Source organism: Periophthalmus magnuspinnatus, chromosome 6, assembly GCF_009829125.3.
Source record: "Periophthalmus magnuspinnatus isolate fPerMag1 chromosome 6, fPerMag1.2.pri, whole genome shotgun sequence".
NCBI lineage: Eukaryota > Metazoa > Chordata > Actinopteri > Gobiiformes > Gobiidae > Periophthalmus > Periophthalmus magnuspinnatus.
Genome location: NC_047131.1, coordinates 8,541,580 through 8,557,641, shown reverse-complemented (window position 1 = coordinate 8,557,641; position 16,062 = coordinate 8,541,580). Strand labels below are relative to the sequence as shown.

The 16,062-nt window shown below is 42.5% G+C and overlaps 1 protein-coding gene across 1 annotated transcript; it reads right to left on the bottom strand.

The window, feature by feature from the left end:
* Window positions 1–8,317: 8,317 nt before the first annotated feature.
* cav2 (caveolin 2) lies at window positions 8,318–15,724 on the bottom strand. The gene is made up of 3 exons (XM_033968568.2): window positions 15,484–15,724; window positions 14,046–14,233; window positions 8,318–10,997 (listed from the first exon to the last, which is right to left on the bottom strand). The coding sequence occupies exons 1-3, from the start codon at window positions 15,634–15,636 to the stop codon at window positions 10,847–10,849; spliced, it is 492 nt and encodes a 163-aa protein (XP_033824459.1). The 5' UTR covers window positions 15,637–15,724; the 3' UTR covers window positions 8,318–10,846.
* Window positions 15,725–16,062: the final 338 nt, after the last annotated feature.

Sequence of the window (16,062 nt, the reverse complement as noted above, 5' to 3'; positions counted from 1 at the left end):
AATCCATCCACTGCAGAACCATCCATCAATAAAAGCAGCTTCATTCAAACAGTGGCAGATTTCCAGTCAGAATTAAAGTCGACGTGTGTTGCACTAATCCAGGCTAGTCCCTATTTGTAATTAGATTGTTGTATTCTCACGTATCACCACTAGATGCTGTCTACAGTACTGATAATGTGTGAGCTTTGGCCTGACAGAAGAAGAGCAGAGCGCACAGGCGACACTGAATAAAGGACAGGTGAGGGGAGGGTTCAAAGAGGGGACAGGTGAGAGGCCAGGTGAGGGGAGGGGCCAAGGGAGGGGACAGGTGAGGAGAGGGGAGACAGATGAGGGGTCAAGGGAGGGGACAGGTGAGGAGAGGGGAGACAGATGAGGGGTCAAGGGAGGGGACAGGCGAGGGGAGGGGTCACCACCAGAGTCTGGCCGAAGAGGGGAGAAGAATTGAGAATTTTAAATTTCATATATTTTATAAATTAATTGACTAAACGCCATTCTCTACCACCACTATATTACATGGACTGAATCAGAATATTAAGTACTCCTGTTGTGTCACCTGCTTGTCTCTCTGAAGATCATATTACTTTGCCTGGAATGTTCCACAGTTTGGCATTAAACTTCCAGGTTAGGTCTGTGGAGAGGCAACCCCACTGTTGTCATGCTGTGGTCCAGACAAAGCAATTGCATCTCCATGGAGACAAAAAGACAGCAGACCGCCTACCTGAAAAGTTACACAGTACACCTTTATACGCAGTCAGCTCTTGTGTTTGTTGTGTTTTTATTTAGTTCTCCTGTCGACTGTGAGCTATAGTTTGTGTCTCTGTAAAGTTGTTGTGTTCAATTGTGCGGTAAAGTTAATGTCTCAGTAAGGCTGTTGTTGTGAGCACAGGTGGGTCTGGTCTGTTTACATTCCTCTGACTCTGCTCCAGCTGCAGCCTTCACAGCGAAAGTGATAGAACTCATACAAGACTGAGGGAGGGAGGGAGGGAGGGAGGGAGAGAAAGTGTGAGAGAGACTCAGGAGAGAAGAGATTAGAGGGGGAGAGAGATCGATGTGAGAACTTTAAATCTTGTTATGATTTTTGACAACCTCCTTGTCCTTGTCAAAGCCTGATCTCATCAGATCTCTGAAGATAAGCAGGGCTGGGCCTAGAGACTGCTGAGAAAACCAGGAGCCACAGTGAGGCAAAAACTGTTGTGTCCCTAGGCAAGACGCTTCACCCAAATTCCCCAGTATAAATGTGGTGTGTTTGAGTGTTGTGGTCAGTCTGAGAATGAATAATGCACAAAACTGTAAATCGACTTTGAGCGTCTGGAAAAACGCTGTACAAGATTAAAGCATTTTTATTAAACGCATTACTGCAGACACACTGGTGACGCCACAAGGGCAAAATACAGGCCAGATCTACCCGCTCCCAATATTGACCTATAAAAACACCTGTCACCATGCCATAATGCCATACTGTGGAACATTCCAGGCAAAGCAATAACATCTCTATGGAGACAAGAAGGCAGCAGATCACCTCCCAGAATAGTGACATAGAGTGCCTTTAAATTTTGCAGAATGTGTTTACACACTTGTTTTGATCCTTGACCCTATTTCGAGGTGAGAGCTGTTTTGAAGTTGTCTCACTGTAAATATGTTTGAAAGTGTAATAGTGTGAAGAGCTCGTCTGTCCTCACCTGTCCTCACCTGTCCTCACCTGTTGTCACCTGTTACCGCTTGTGCCCAGAGGCAGAAGTAACTAAATACAAATGCTATTACTATAATTTTGGGGTAATTGTACTTTTTTGAGTAGATTCAAACCTCTTTGTGTACTTGTATAATGCTAACTATGTACAAGTATAAGACACATAGACTAGTATACACACATGGACCACAATGGAACCTATCTGCACACTGAGGGATTACACAGATATAAGGCCACATGGGAATAGAAAACAAAGTACTACCATTTAATGTTGAAAATCACATTCTATTGTCTAAAAGAGGTTTTTTTTTAATCATCGTGGTATACCTGACTTCACCTGCCTTCACTTGGCACTGCCTCACCTGTCACTCACCTATACCTAACCTCACGTGTCCTCACCTGTCCTCTGACCTAGGCCTTACCTCACCTGTCACTCACCTGTCCTCTGACTTACGCCTTACCTCACCCGTCACTCACCTGTCCTCTGACCTACGCCTTACCTCACCTGTCACTATCTCACCTGTCCTCTGACCTACGCCTTACCTCAACTGTCACTCACCTGTTCTCTGACCTACGCCTTACCTCACCTGTCACTCACCTGTCCTCTGACCTATGCCTTACCTCACCTGTCACTATCTCACCTGTCCTCTGACCTAGGCCTTACCTCACCTGTCACTCACCTGTCCTCTGACTTACGCCTTACCTCACCGGTCACTCACCTGTCCTCTGACCTATGCCTTACCTCACCTGTCACTATCTCACCTGTCCTCTGACCTACGCCTTACCTCACCTGTCACTCACCTGTCCTCTGACCTATGCCTTACCTCACCTGTCACTCACCTGTCCTCTGACCTATGCCTTACCTCACCTGTCACTCACTTGTCCTCTGACCTATGCCTTACCTCACCCGTCACTCACCTGTCCTCTGACCTATGCCTTACCTCACCTGTCACTCACTTGTCCTCTGACCTATGCCTTACCTCACCTGTCACTCACTTGTCCTCTGACCTATGCCTTACCTCACCTGTCACTATCTCACCTGTCCTCTGACCTACGCCTTACCTCACCTGTCACTCACCTGTCCTCTGACCTATGCCTTACCTCACCTGTCACTCACTTGTCCTCTGACCTATGCCTTACCTCACCTGTCACTATCTCACCTGTCCTCTGACCTACGCCTTACCTCACCTGTCACTCACCTGTCCTCTGACCTATGCCTTACCTCACCTGTCACTATCTCACCTGTCCTCTGACCTATGCCTTACCTCACCCGTCACTCACCTGTCCTCTGACCTATGCCTTACCTCACCTGTCACTCACCTGTCCTCTGACCTATGCCTTACCTCACCTGTCACTCACTTGTCCTCTGACCTATGCCTTACCTCACCCGTCACTCACCTGTCCTCTGACCTATGCCTTACCTCACCCGTCACTCACCTGTCCTCTGACCTACGCCTTACCTCACCTGTTTAATAATGTTACATTCATTGTTTAACCAAAGTCAGTGTTTGTGAATCGCTTGAACTCAGGAGAAGCAGGACTGGTTTCAAACGACTGGAGCTGGAGCTGTGCCACAGAACTGAAGATATGACACTGACAAACACACACATATTTAAAGCACTTTTCTGGTGGAGAATCTCCTACCTACTTGTTCCCATGGAGATTTGATTACTTGCCTGAAATGTTCCCTAGTATGGCATTAAACCGATCTATCTCACATTCAATCAGTTACAGATGTTTTATTGCTCAGAAATGCACTATGAAAACATGCATTCTTACTTTGAGTGGGGTGTCTCTCCACAGATCTGACCTGTAACTTGGCCTGAATGTTTCCAGATAAGTTTAATGCGATATACTAAACAAAGCAACAAATGTCTCCATGGAAACAAGCAGGTGGCTGATGCTCCACCAGAAAAAAACGCATATTACACATTTAAAGTTTAGATATTATTAAGAACTATAATTTTGGTTTTCTGACCTGAACATTAACCAGGCGGACTTTGAATAGCCGCCATTTTAAACCAAAAATATTCAAATGTTTTCCTCCAAAGCTCCATGTGCTTCAAACCACATGTTTTTACTGACAGAGGATTGGCTCTAGACCTCTCCATTAAAAACACCCAAGCTGACCATTTCAATAAATTGTATCTCAGCATTGTTAAAATGAAAAACCAAATGCTTTGAACCATGTTATGATGACAGCTCCCATGGTGAGCCTGCTCAGAGTTGTATTTTGAGTGATTCATGCGTTCATGTTTGAACCAATCAAAAATACCTGCTCAAACATATCTGATAATATTAATAGAGTAAATGTATCTGATCTCAAGAAAACTTCAGACCACACAAGGTATAATTATTCCTCAAGGCACATTGTCACTTTTTCTTTAGAGGGAGCACTGTCATGGAGATGTGAATGATTTGCTTGGAATGTTCCACATTAAACTCATCTACCTATTTATTCAATCACAGGTGTTTTTATTGCTGAAAAATACTTTAAACAACATTCATTCTTATTGTTAGTGGGGTTGTCCCTCCACAGATTGGACCCATAACTTGGCCCGATTGTGTTGCCTGCTTTTTACTCTGAAGTTATGTCTAAAGACGGGGAGTACATTGTTGAAACTGGAAAATCTGTCTGCGTAATCCTTCAGTCATCCAGGTCTGATCCATAACAAAAGCCAAAGTTAAATCTGTCAACAGGACAAAACATTTTGTCCAGTTGACAGATTTAACTTCAGCTTTTGTTATCTCAGATAAAATGTCTCTGACCTATGGGGTGCCCCAGGGGTCAATCCTGGGACCCCTGTTGTTCAATCTCTACATGCTGCCATACTGTCAGTTAATTCGCAGCAATAATGTGTCCTACCACAACTCTGCAGATGACACTCAGATCTATGTCTCACTACAGCAGGAGAATATGGACCAGTGGATTCACTCCGCCACTGCATTAAACAGATCAGTGTGTGGATGAAAAACAACTTTCTCCTGATAAACTTAAACAAGACTGAAGTCATCATCTTTGACCCACAGAAACATAGAGAAAGTGTCAGCAGTCACCTCCAGTCTCTCTCTCTAAAACCTTCAAATCAGGTGAGAAATCTAGAACTATTAATGAACTCAAAACCATTCTTAGAGAGACTTATCCATGCATTTGTCTCCAGTAGGTTAGACTACTGTAACGTCCTGCTCACTGGCCTCTCCAAACGAGCCTTAACACAGCTGCAGTACATCCAGAACACTGCTGCTCAGGTCCTGACTAGAACCAGGAAGTACAAGCACATAAGTCCTGTGCTCAGGTCTTTGCACTGGCTCCTGTGGCTCAAAAAATAGACTCTGAGGGCTTTAGGGACCGGCCTCCTGCTGCTGCCCAGAGTCAGGACTAAACATGGAGAATCAGTGTTTCAGTTTTTTGCATCTAAAACCTGGAACATTCTTCCTGAAGATGTGAGACAGGACTCTACTTTGACAATGTTTAAATCCAGGCTCAAAACAGTTCTGTTTAGCTGTGCATACGACTGAAAGGTTTTTATTCTGCAGTCTTCTCTTAAAGCAAATTTTATGATCATTGTTTATGTACACCTTTAATTCAAGTCTTATTTTGCTCTCGACAGTGTGTGAAAAGAGCAGAGTTTTGTCTGCTGTAGCTGTCTCTTCGTTTCCTAAGGGCTCACTGACTGCACTACACAAAGAGCAAAACAGAGAGAGGTGTGTCACAGGAACAATGGACTCAACCAGAAACCAGGTCTACACAGGGATTTAAACCAGATCAGGACCAGAAGAGCTGGGATATTCATTCTGTTTTGAATGCACACGCAGACAATAAGCAAATCCTCAAACACTATCCATGGCTTTCAGAATGAGGAGAATTTTGTAGCCTACAGTTTCCTTAGTAATTGGCAAGTTAAACTAAATCTTATCTTTTGAACTGTAAAAAGTCCTCAAAATGTCACCTACAAGAAGCTGAAACACCTCGAGTTCTGTTTTGTTTTATTTAGCATGTTTGAGTAATCCTGCATATGTAGTGTTTCTTTCTCCAGAGCTAAAAAACACTCTGTTCCACTCAGTGATGTCATAAGGTGGTGCCCCAAACATCTTCACAACACTTCATTTCTGCTCTAAATCTTCTTTCATTTATGTCTTGCATGCCTAACAGCTTTTGTGTAGAGCTTATTTAATCAGCTTTGCATCCTCTGCTCTATACAATGGTGTTTTGTGTTTTCAAAACTCATGTTTGAATGACTTTGATTGGTTTAAAGATTCACTATGTAACGTTTCTGGTGGAGTGTCCCTGCTCTTCTCCTTGGAGATGTTGTTGCCCTGCCTAGAATGCTCCACAGTATGGCATTAACCTTGTCTGTCTTCATGCAGAGAGGCAGGTAAAACCATCAAGCAAAGTTACAGGTCAGATCTGTGGAGAAACAGCCTCACTCACAGCAAGAATGTTTGTTTTTCATGATATTTTCAGCAAGAATGCAAAAGGGTTCATTTATCCTGTAATGCCATACTGAGGAACATTCTAGGTAAAACACTATTATTGAACCGTACACCATCATCTTGTCTCTATGGCGATGTTATTGCTTGCGTGGAATGTTCCAGAGGATAGCATTAAACTGATCTATTTTGCATTTTATTCAATTATTCATGGGTCTAGAGTGATGTAAAATTAGAACCGTTGCTATAGTGATCAACAACAAAATATATCTTCTGAGAGAGATAAAGTCATCATAATCTTGCATATAACTGGAAGACGAAACCCATGAATAGATGTTTTATTGCGCAGAAATACATAGAAAAACATGCATTCCACAGATCTGATCTGTAACTTGGCCTAGTGGCGCCAGCTGTTTAACTCTAAGAATATAGGAACGTTTAATGCCATACTGTGGAACATTCTCGGAAAAGCAATAACTTCTCCATGGAGACAAGCAGGTGATAGACCCATCAGTAAAAGTTACATAATGCATCTTTAGGTTATGGAGCTCGACAGTGACCTTCATTGTCTCATTCATTTTCTCCATAGACTTTCTGAAAAACATTAATATTAAAAGTGTGAAAGCTCAGGGCCGATCAGCTCCATGGTAACTCATGACCACAAGACGTTTTACTTCAAATCTGTTTCTGAAACTTTATGAACCGATAAGTTTTAATAACTTAACTAACATTTTGCCCAATCTTGCATTTTGTATTAGCTTTTTGGACAACAACGGTGCTATGGATATTAGTTAGCATGTAGCTAGTTAACCTCTGCGATGTTTTTGAAATCTTAATATTTGAAATTTTACAAAAGTCTATGAGAAAAATGAAAGGAAATTGATAAACCAATACAAATTTTTTTACAAGTAGAAGATAATAGCAGATTTGTGCTCAGTGTAGTTCTTATAAAGTCACTCTTAAATGAGTTAAACACAGATGAACCCTGCAGCTGTTCAGCCCCAGGTTTATTCCACTGAAACAAGTCTGTGATTCATCTCAACAAGAGAGATGTACTGTACGTTTGTGAAGAGAGGGAGGGAGGGAGGGAGGGAGGGGGAGGAAAGAGGGAACAGGGGAAAGGGAGGAGAGGGGGAGGAGAGGGAGGGAAGAGAGTGGAGAGGAGGAGAGACGGAGCAGGGGAGAGGGAACAGAGGGAGGGGAGGAGATGGAGGGGAGGAGAGAGCGAAGGCAAAGGAGAAAGATAGGGAAGAAGAGGAGGGATAGAGACAAATGAAAGGAGTGAGGGAGAGGAAAGGGAAGGGGGAGAGAGGGAAGAGGAGGAGAGAGGGAGAGGGACAAAGAGAGAGAATGAGAGGGATAGAGAAGAAGAGCAGTGATAGAGAAAAATAAAAGGAGTGAGGAAGAGAATGAGGGAGAGTAAGGGGTGCGGAGAGAAAGGAGGCAGGTGTCAGAGGGAAAAGAGAGTGGAAGACGAGGGATAGAAAGATAGGAATAGGGAGAGGGGGGAGGGAGAGAATGGAAATGAGGAAGTGATAGAGGTAGCGGTAGAAAGAGACAGGAGGCGGTAGAGGGGTGAGGTATGAGAGAGAAGTGAAATAGGAGTAGGAGAGAGAAGAGAGAATATAAGTGGATGAGGGAAGAGAGGAGGAGAGAGAAGGAGGTAAAGTGAAGGAAAGGGATAGATGAGGGAGGGAGGAGAGAGAATATAAGAGAGCGAGGGAAGAGAAAGAGGGAGGACAGAGGAGGAAGTATAGAAAAGGAAAGAGGGAGAGGAGGGTGAGAGGAGAGAGAGAATATAAGAGAATGAGGGAAGAGAAAGAGGGACGAGAGAGGAGATGGTGAGGTGAAGGGAAGAGGGAGAGGAGAGAGAATAGAACAGAAGAAGGGAAAAGAAATATGGAGGAGAGAGGAGGAGGTAAAGTGAAGGGAAGAGGGAGAGGAGAGAGAGAATGGAACAGAAGGAGGGAAGAGAAATAGGGGGGAGAGAGGAGGAGGTAAAATGAGGGGAAGAGGGAGAGAATAAAAAAGAGCGAGGGAAGAGAAAGAGGAGGGAGAGAGAGGAGAGGGACAAGGAGGAGGTAAGGTAAGGACAGAGGGAGAGAGAGGAGGGAGAGAGGAGAGAAAGAATATGGGTTGAAGGAAGAGAAAGAGGGAAAGAAACTATAATATAGTTTAGTGAATACTTCCAGGACAAATACAGTTTCCATGTGTTTTATTTGAATGCTCCACAGAAACACTCAGGATGAGGAGGGTCACGGATCTTTTTACATTGTCAGTTGCAAATGTTAAAGTGACTCTGGCTTTAACAGAACAATAAACAGGTTTTTATTTTACATTTTAGCCCTTTAAAAATATAATACACCAGTTCATTTTGACATTATAAATCTCTCTGTTTAAGACGTTATTCCTCCAAACTATTCAAAGCAAAGCCGTTATATACAGATTATAATTTTGTTGGAGCAAATATTTTCATTCGATTCAAGCAAATATGAGTGTACAGCAAACTGTCTCATGTGAACCAGGAAGTCACCAAATCAAGCTTTTAGTATAACTATTAGAAAACATCATGATTTACCATTATGATCCAACAATAGTCACATGACATTTAAAGAGCCTATGACCAGTAAAACTACTCATTTTACTAAAACACACTTAAGATCAGAATATTTAAGATTTCACACAAAAAAGTACAGTTCTTTTCCCAGTTTTTTGGTCATTTTTTTGGTTTAAAATTTTACTTCCTGGTTGGAAATCATGACATCACACTGAGGATTCCATAACTGTCACCTAGCAACCACATAGCAACCATACAGAACACTGGGCCCAAACTCCTCTAATGTACACAGACATTTTTATCAGACAAATATTAGAGGATATCTTTATTTTGTTGAAATAATGTTTAAGTATCAGAAAAAATGTGTTTCTTGTAGGTAACTAGGACCTGTGCACGGCAACACGCTAGCTAGCTTACTTTGTCCCAAAGCTAATAGTCACTTTTATTAAAATTTTATTAAATACATAAAATAAATAACAGATTCAATTCAAATTCATTAAAATAAAGACTACCCAATTATTTTATATGCAGAATACTTGAGTTTGTGGTGTTTTTTAAATATTTATTATGGCTCAAATTAGCATTAGCGTTAGCATTGAGACACAAACGTCTGTCTTGTCGAGTGTTTAACATCCGCAGCATCCTGTCCACTGCTTCATCTTTAATTACTTATTCATTTTAGGGTGACTCGGCAAAAAACACCATAAAAATACAATTGGACAGGAAGTAGTGACGCTAACAGTGAGTTTGTGGGGCGCTGTTGTGCTCAAAGCTTATTGTGCCAAACTTTTAGACAGAATTCTCCCGGTGTGATGTCATCAATGTGGGACTCTCTAAAACAGAACTCTCCACTTCCTGTAATTTTCAACATATTTTTTTATTTTCTTTACAAATTGCTTCTTGATTGGTTTAAAATTATAATTTATATTTACAACAGGTTTTATCCCACCAATTTGGATGATTTTTGAGAATCATCCAAACCTTTAAACTACATAACTTTTCTGCTGGAATAGTCCACAGTATGGCATTAAACTGACCTAACTAGGATGCATTCACCTATTGCCTGTAAAACATGTATTTGTACAGTGAGGGGTGTCGCTTCTCCACAAATCTGAACTGTAACGTGGATAAGATAGATACGTTTAATGCCATACAGTGTAACATTCTCCGCAATTCAAAGCAATAACATCTCCAAGGAGACAAGCAGGTGTCAGGCCCAGCACTGTAAAAGCTACGTAGTTCAGCTTTATTTCACTTTCATTGTCAAATCCTCTAGATTGTGACTATAGCTTAATGAAAGTATTATAAAATAAAAAGTACTTTACATTTGGGTGACATTTTTGGAGTATTTATCAAAAACAATTATCGATAAACCAATACTCTCGCCATCCCTCGTCATAAAAACATGCGTTCGGCAGTGTCAATAAAAACATAAAATTACCTGGTCATGTGACTACAACAACGATTCTCCATTTTTTAAACTTTTGTCATGTTTCCATGTTTCTCGATATCGTGTATTTGAGTTAGTAATGTTGTTAAAAGGTCAGTACAAAATTATCAAACTGGAAAAGCTGCAATCTTAAATAAGTTCAAATGGCTCCAGAACCATTTTTATTTGTAGATTTTATATTTACCAATAAAAAATGACTTATATCTTCTTTGAATTGAGTTGAAGTTCAATTGTACATGTTTACTTATTAGTATTATTTTAAAAGAACACTATGTAAGTTTAGCTCGTCTCCATGGACATTTCACAGCTGTGCATAGAATTTTCCACAGTACAGCATTACACTTAAAATATCTCCATGGAACAAGAAAACCAGATTACAAGTCAGGTCTGTGAAGGTGCGTGTGTTTTTAAGGTATTTTTGAACAATACAAAATTGTAATTGAATGGAATTAGCAAAAACATCTCCATGGAGACGAGAACTGCAGATCCCCAACCAGAAAAGTTACATGGTGAAGCTTTAAGTATCAGATATCAGTAAAATGTAACTTGTACCATTGACCTCTTCCTCTTCAAGCTATTTTAACTTATTTAAGACTTTAAATTGACAGTATATGTTTTTGGTCCAGATCTGGTCCTAGTTTGGCTCTCGAGTCCTGGTCCCAGTGGTGGAAACAGTGGGGTTAGTTTAGCTCCAGTCCTGGCTCGTTTAATCTGATCCGGGTCAGTATTCCACAGCCGTGACTCGGACAGAGGAGAAGATTTTTCCAGCGCTGGTGAAAAGTGGAGACACGAATGAGTCCATCAAACTTCTCCAGATGATCTTCAGTGAAGGAAGGAGCATGAGGACACTGTGTATGCACGGGACCACCAGCCTGGAGGGAAGGAGAGGACTATTAATACTACTACTACTACTACTACTACAACTACTAATGTGTATGCACGGGACCACCAGCCTGGAGGGAAGGAGAGGACTATTAATACTACTACTACTACTACTACTACAACTACTAATGTGTATGCACGGGACCACCAGCCTGGAGGGAAGGAGAGGACTATTAATACTACTACTACTACTACTACTACAACTACTAATGTGTATGCACGGGACCACCAGCCTGGAGGGAAGGAGAACACTATTGATACTACTACTACTACTACTACTACTACTACTACTACTACTACTATTACTACTACTACTACAACTACTAATGTGTATGCACGGCACCACCAGCCTGGAGGGAAGGAGAGGACTATTAATACTACTACTACTACTACTACTACTACTACTACTACTACTACTACTGTTACAACTACTGTGTATAAACGGAACCACCAGGATGGACGGAAGGGAGAAGACTATTTCTACTACTGCTACTGTTACTATTACTACTACAGTTACCACTACTGCTACTAGTGATGTTACTGCTACTACTACAATGGTTACTACTACTGCTACTAGTGCAACTACAACTATTACAATAACTACTCAATACTAGTAGTATTACTTCTACTACTACAATGGCTACTGAATCTGGCTCACACGAGGCTGATGTGACGCTCTGTGAGTTGAGTTTTACACATTTTACTGTAACAACTCTCACAGAAATTGATCATGAAAAGGTGAAACATCCAGACAGATATTTGAATCTGATTGGTCAAAGTGTCACAAAGGCAAACTAAGACAAAAAATCTAACTCAGTTTTAGAAAAGCACAGACGTCTTTCCTCCACAAAAGCACAAAGCACTTCTTTCTGTGCCATTTTCACAAACTAAACAGTCTGTATTGTACTCATCAGCGTCACCGTGTTTGTTTTGGTTCATTGGGCGCGTCAACTTCGGCTCCGCCCAAACCACAATGCTGCTCTGTGATTGGTCAAAACCACAGGTGGTCCCAAACACAACAGCAGGAGCCAGGCCAGATCGCTCACACATATCACGAGAATTCATCTTGCTGCACAAAGTTACTACTAATCCCAACCCCCTGAGTGAAAGGAGGAGACAGGATAACCACTCTGCCACAGCAACACAGAGAGGAATCTAACCCACAACCTCCGTACTGTAAAAGACCTGATTTATAGTCCCTGAGCTGTTTTTCCTTCGTGACATTACCTCAAATCACCCCTGGAACAAACAAATCTTGAGTAAACGTTTCTTCCACACCTCTCCCTCCATGTTTATGTACATCTGTGAAGGAACCCGTGCACTTTGACCCCACTTCCTGGAGTTCAAACTCAAAACTTTATTTAAAAATGTTCCACTCAGCTCCTAAACTCTGGAAAACTAACAGGGTTTTTTCTCATTTTCACACAGGGACTACACATTCCAAACACTTTCCACCACTGGGCTGGAAAAATTACTTCATAACTGCAGTAATAGTAAAGGTCTATACTTCAGAAGTGTGGCAGAGTGGTTATCCTGTCTCCTCCTTTCAGTGAGGAGGTTGTGGGTTAAACTCCTGATTTCACCTGAGAATCAACTGGACATGTTTTAAAAATTTGGACAGTTTTTTGACATTTTAATGATTCATTTTGAGAGCTGAGCCAGAGGAGGAGCCGCAGGTGTAAATTAACCCTTTGACTCCAACAAAATTATGATTTATGAATGAGGAGAACTTCACGTTAGGTCAAGTTAAAATATTTTGTGTTTAAAGCGGACCTATTGTGCTTGTGTCTGCTCTATAATTATAATCTATGACACCTGTGGATCATTATGATAGAATTTACACATTTTAAATCACAATATTCATTAAAAAAAAAATTAAAGAATGCTCAAACATGAATCACTCAAATACAACTTCAGGTGAGTAAATGTTGACAGGAAATAACTATAACATGCTAAAAAGCTCTGATACGTCCATTCTGCACAATAGGTCTGATTTTAAAAAACAAGCATGAAGTTGGAGAACATGTTTGGAGTCACAGTGGCAGAGTGGTTAGCCCTCTCTCTTCTCATATCCTGGATCCCGGGTCCACTGCTCCTAACAGGTTTAACCCAGAGACACTGAAGGATGGGTCAAATGTCAAATGGACCATGTTTCTATAAGTGCTGTGAGTCTAACCCTCCTTGCTTTCTCTCTTTTCCCCAGTTAACTCATCCTTTTCTCTCTCGTCTTTTCCTTTCTCTTTCTCTCTCTTCTCCCCCCTCGCTCTCTCCCTTTCTCCTCCCGCACCCTCTCTCCTCCCTCCCTCTTCCCCTCTCATTCTCTCCTCCCTCTCTTTCTCCTCTTTCTCTCCCTCTCGCTCTCCCTCTCTCGCCCTCTTGCTCTCCCTCTCTCCTCCTCTCCTCCCTTTCTCCTTCCTCTCTCTTTCCCTGCTTCTTCTCTCTCTCCTCCCTCCCTCGCTCCCTCTCTCTTTCCCTCATCCCTCTCCCTCCCTCCTCCCTCTCCCTTTATCTCGTCTACAGTTCTTGTTCTTTACTGTTCAGCTCTTGACGTCAACTTTGACACAAACTCTTCAAATTCTTCAGATTTTCAGACAGGGCCAAGTATTCATCTCGCTTTTTTCAACTTCTCTTTGAAACAACAACACATTCAAACCCGTTACCGTTAGCAACACACGCTAACACGATATTTACTCCGACGCACTGTTTTCATTCTCCTTATAAGGTCAAACACACTGTCCCAAAAGCCATGGTTATGATTTCATTTTGAACAGCTCCAGCTGAATTTGCAGTTATGGCAAAATGTTAAATAAGTTATTGTTAAAGAGTTGCCGGTTCAGATTTTGTCCCAAACCAAACTACTATTATGTTTTTGTGTCTCTGGGCAAGACACTTTTTACACTCTAGTCATAGTAATGTAATAATTTCTGCATGGGAGGTTAAGCTGACAATGCTGCAGATTAAGCAGATTTTAGGATTTGAACCCACAACCTCCTTCCAGAGAGGAGGAGACAGGCAAACCACTCTGCCACGGTCGTTACCATATGTGGATGAGGCTGAGGATGGCGAAGAGCAGTCCCAGGATGAAGGCCAGGGGCACCGCGAGCAGAGTGGACAGGAGGCGGTAGAACAGGAACTTTACGAGTTCGAATCCGGCGTGACTCCAAATCCAAACACGATCAAAACTGTGAGACGACTGCGGCTCTGCGATCACGTCCTCAAAGACCACCTGCAAACAGCGGCTACGTCAGACTATTGGGGTTTGGTCCTGGTTTGGTCCTGGTTTAGTTCTGGTTTGGTCCTGGTTTGGTCCTGATTTGGTCCTTGTTTGATCCTATTTTAGTCTTTGTTTAGTCCTGTTTTTGTGCTGCTTTATTTCTAGTGTAGTGCCGGTTTGGTCCTGGCATAGACTTGGTTTAGACCTATTCTTGTCCTGGTCTAGTCCTGGTCTTGTCCTGGTCTAGTCCTGGTTTGGTCCTACCTTTAGCTGCAAATAACAGTTGTTGTTGCTCAAAGTAACTTTTTACCATTTTCCATTGATTCACTGTTTTGTTCTTTGTAAATTACCATTGCGGCCACAGCTGCCCTGGGACAGACTGACAGAAGTGAGGCCACCAATCTGCACCATCAGCCCCTCCCACCACCGACACGCACACACTCCACATTCATACAGGGCAGGTGGGAGAAGTGTCTTGCTCAAGGACACTAAGAGAGCATATATTGCCTGTAGGATCGTGCCACACTGAGCCAACGAGCAAAATAGACGTTTAGTTTTATGGCAGAAGTTGCTATTTTGTTTTGATTTTTCAAGTTTGAAGCTGCATCGTACAGGCCTACAGAGCACAACCTGTTCTTTTAGCTTGGATCTGAGTCAACAAACATATCGGGAGTGTAAAGTTTGGCCAGTACAATATTATTTCTCAGTGCTACTTTGCATTTTACAGTTTTAATGGCCTCTTCAACAAATCAGGTTTTACATTACAACATCATGATGAAGGTGCAGCAGCCAGTGTGCTACAGGCGCTTGGCTTTCTCACTCTTAAAAGCCAAAGTGACTGAATATTTCCATGCAGCAGAACTGGAGAAGTACCATACCAATGCAAAGAACATATACTGTGTGTCAATTATAGTCACTGTTTCCATAGGCTTAAAGTACTCGGATACTGCAGATACTACGAGACCAGAGACGCGTAGTTTTTTGACGGGTATCTGGTCGCTTTCTCCAAACATTTGACGCATGACTGGTCGTTTATGCCGCACCACTCTCTGGATTCACTGTATTGACTTTGTTTTGATCCGTCCAACGCCGCTTTGAGCCGCGTCGCGCTCTTTTCCGCTCCTGACGCGCGGCACTTCCAGGTATTCACCGCGCGCACAAATCATAACCAGAACACAATGCGGGTTTACAAGTGGGTTTTAAATCATTCAAGTGTATCTGACAGCCGCGCTTTGAGTTTTTGTAAACTTTGTTGTTGTTACCTTGAGGTGCGCGTTGATGTCCTGCGGGTCGCGTGTGCCCGGCGTGTCCGCGTACAGCGCTTGTTTCCCGGACAGGATCGGCTCGATGGAGCGGTTAAACTCATCCTCGTCCATAATGATGCTGGAATCCCGCTTCTCCTTCTCCAGACCCATGGTGAAGCAGCGGGCAGAGGCGAGGAGTCCAGCCGCCGCTCAGCCCTGACGCAGCGCTCATGGATGACGTGCGCGCTCCCGCCTCCACAGAGCAGAAAGCACGCAGCGTGGGGGGCGCGCAGTGATGAGTGACGCTACTGTTCAGGGAGCTCCCGCACATTAGCGCTGCGCCAAGAATAGATGTCATGTTTGGATAAAGAGACTAGTGCAGCATGTTATGAGACGAGAGAGACTTCACACCTATAGGGCTGTCAGAAGTATCGAACATCAGATAGGACTACTATATCGATACTGATAATCATTTGAGCTGGTATTGATACTAAAAAAGTCACATTCATAGGACAGAAATGAATCTTTCCTGAATATCTTTAGAATGATCTTGAGTGGCATCAGACGTATAAGACACATATACACCAATGGACCACT

Excerpts from the sequence above, each read along its gene's own strand:
- cav2 (XM_033968568.2), bottom strand. The coding sequence starts at position 15,636 with ATGGGTCTGGAGAAGGAGAAGCGGGATTCCAGCATCATTATGGACGAG. Across the intron at positions 14,234-15,483 it reads ACATCAACGCGCACCTCAAG|GTGGTCTTTGAGGACGTGAT; the intron begins GTAACAACAACA and ends CGCTGTTTGCAG. Across the intron at positions 10,998-14,045 it reads CTCAGCCTCATCCACATATG|GCTGGTGGTCCCGTGCATAC; the intron begins GTAACGACCGTG and ends CCTTCCCTCCAG.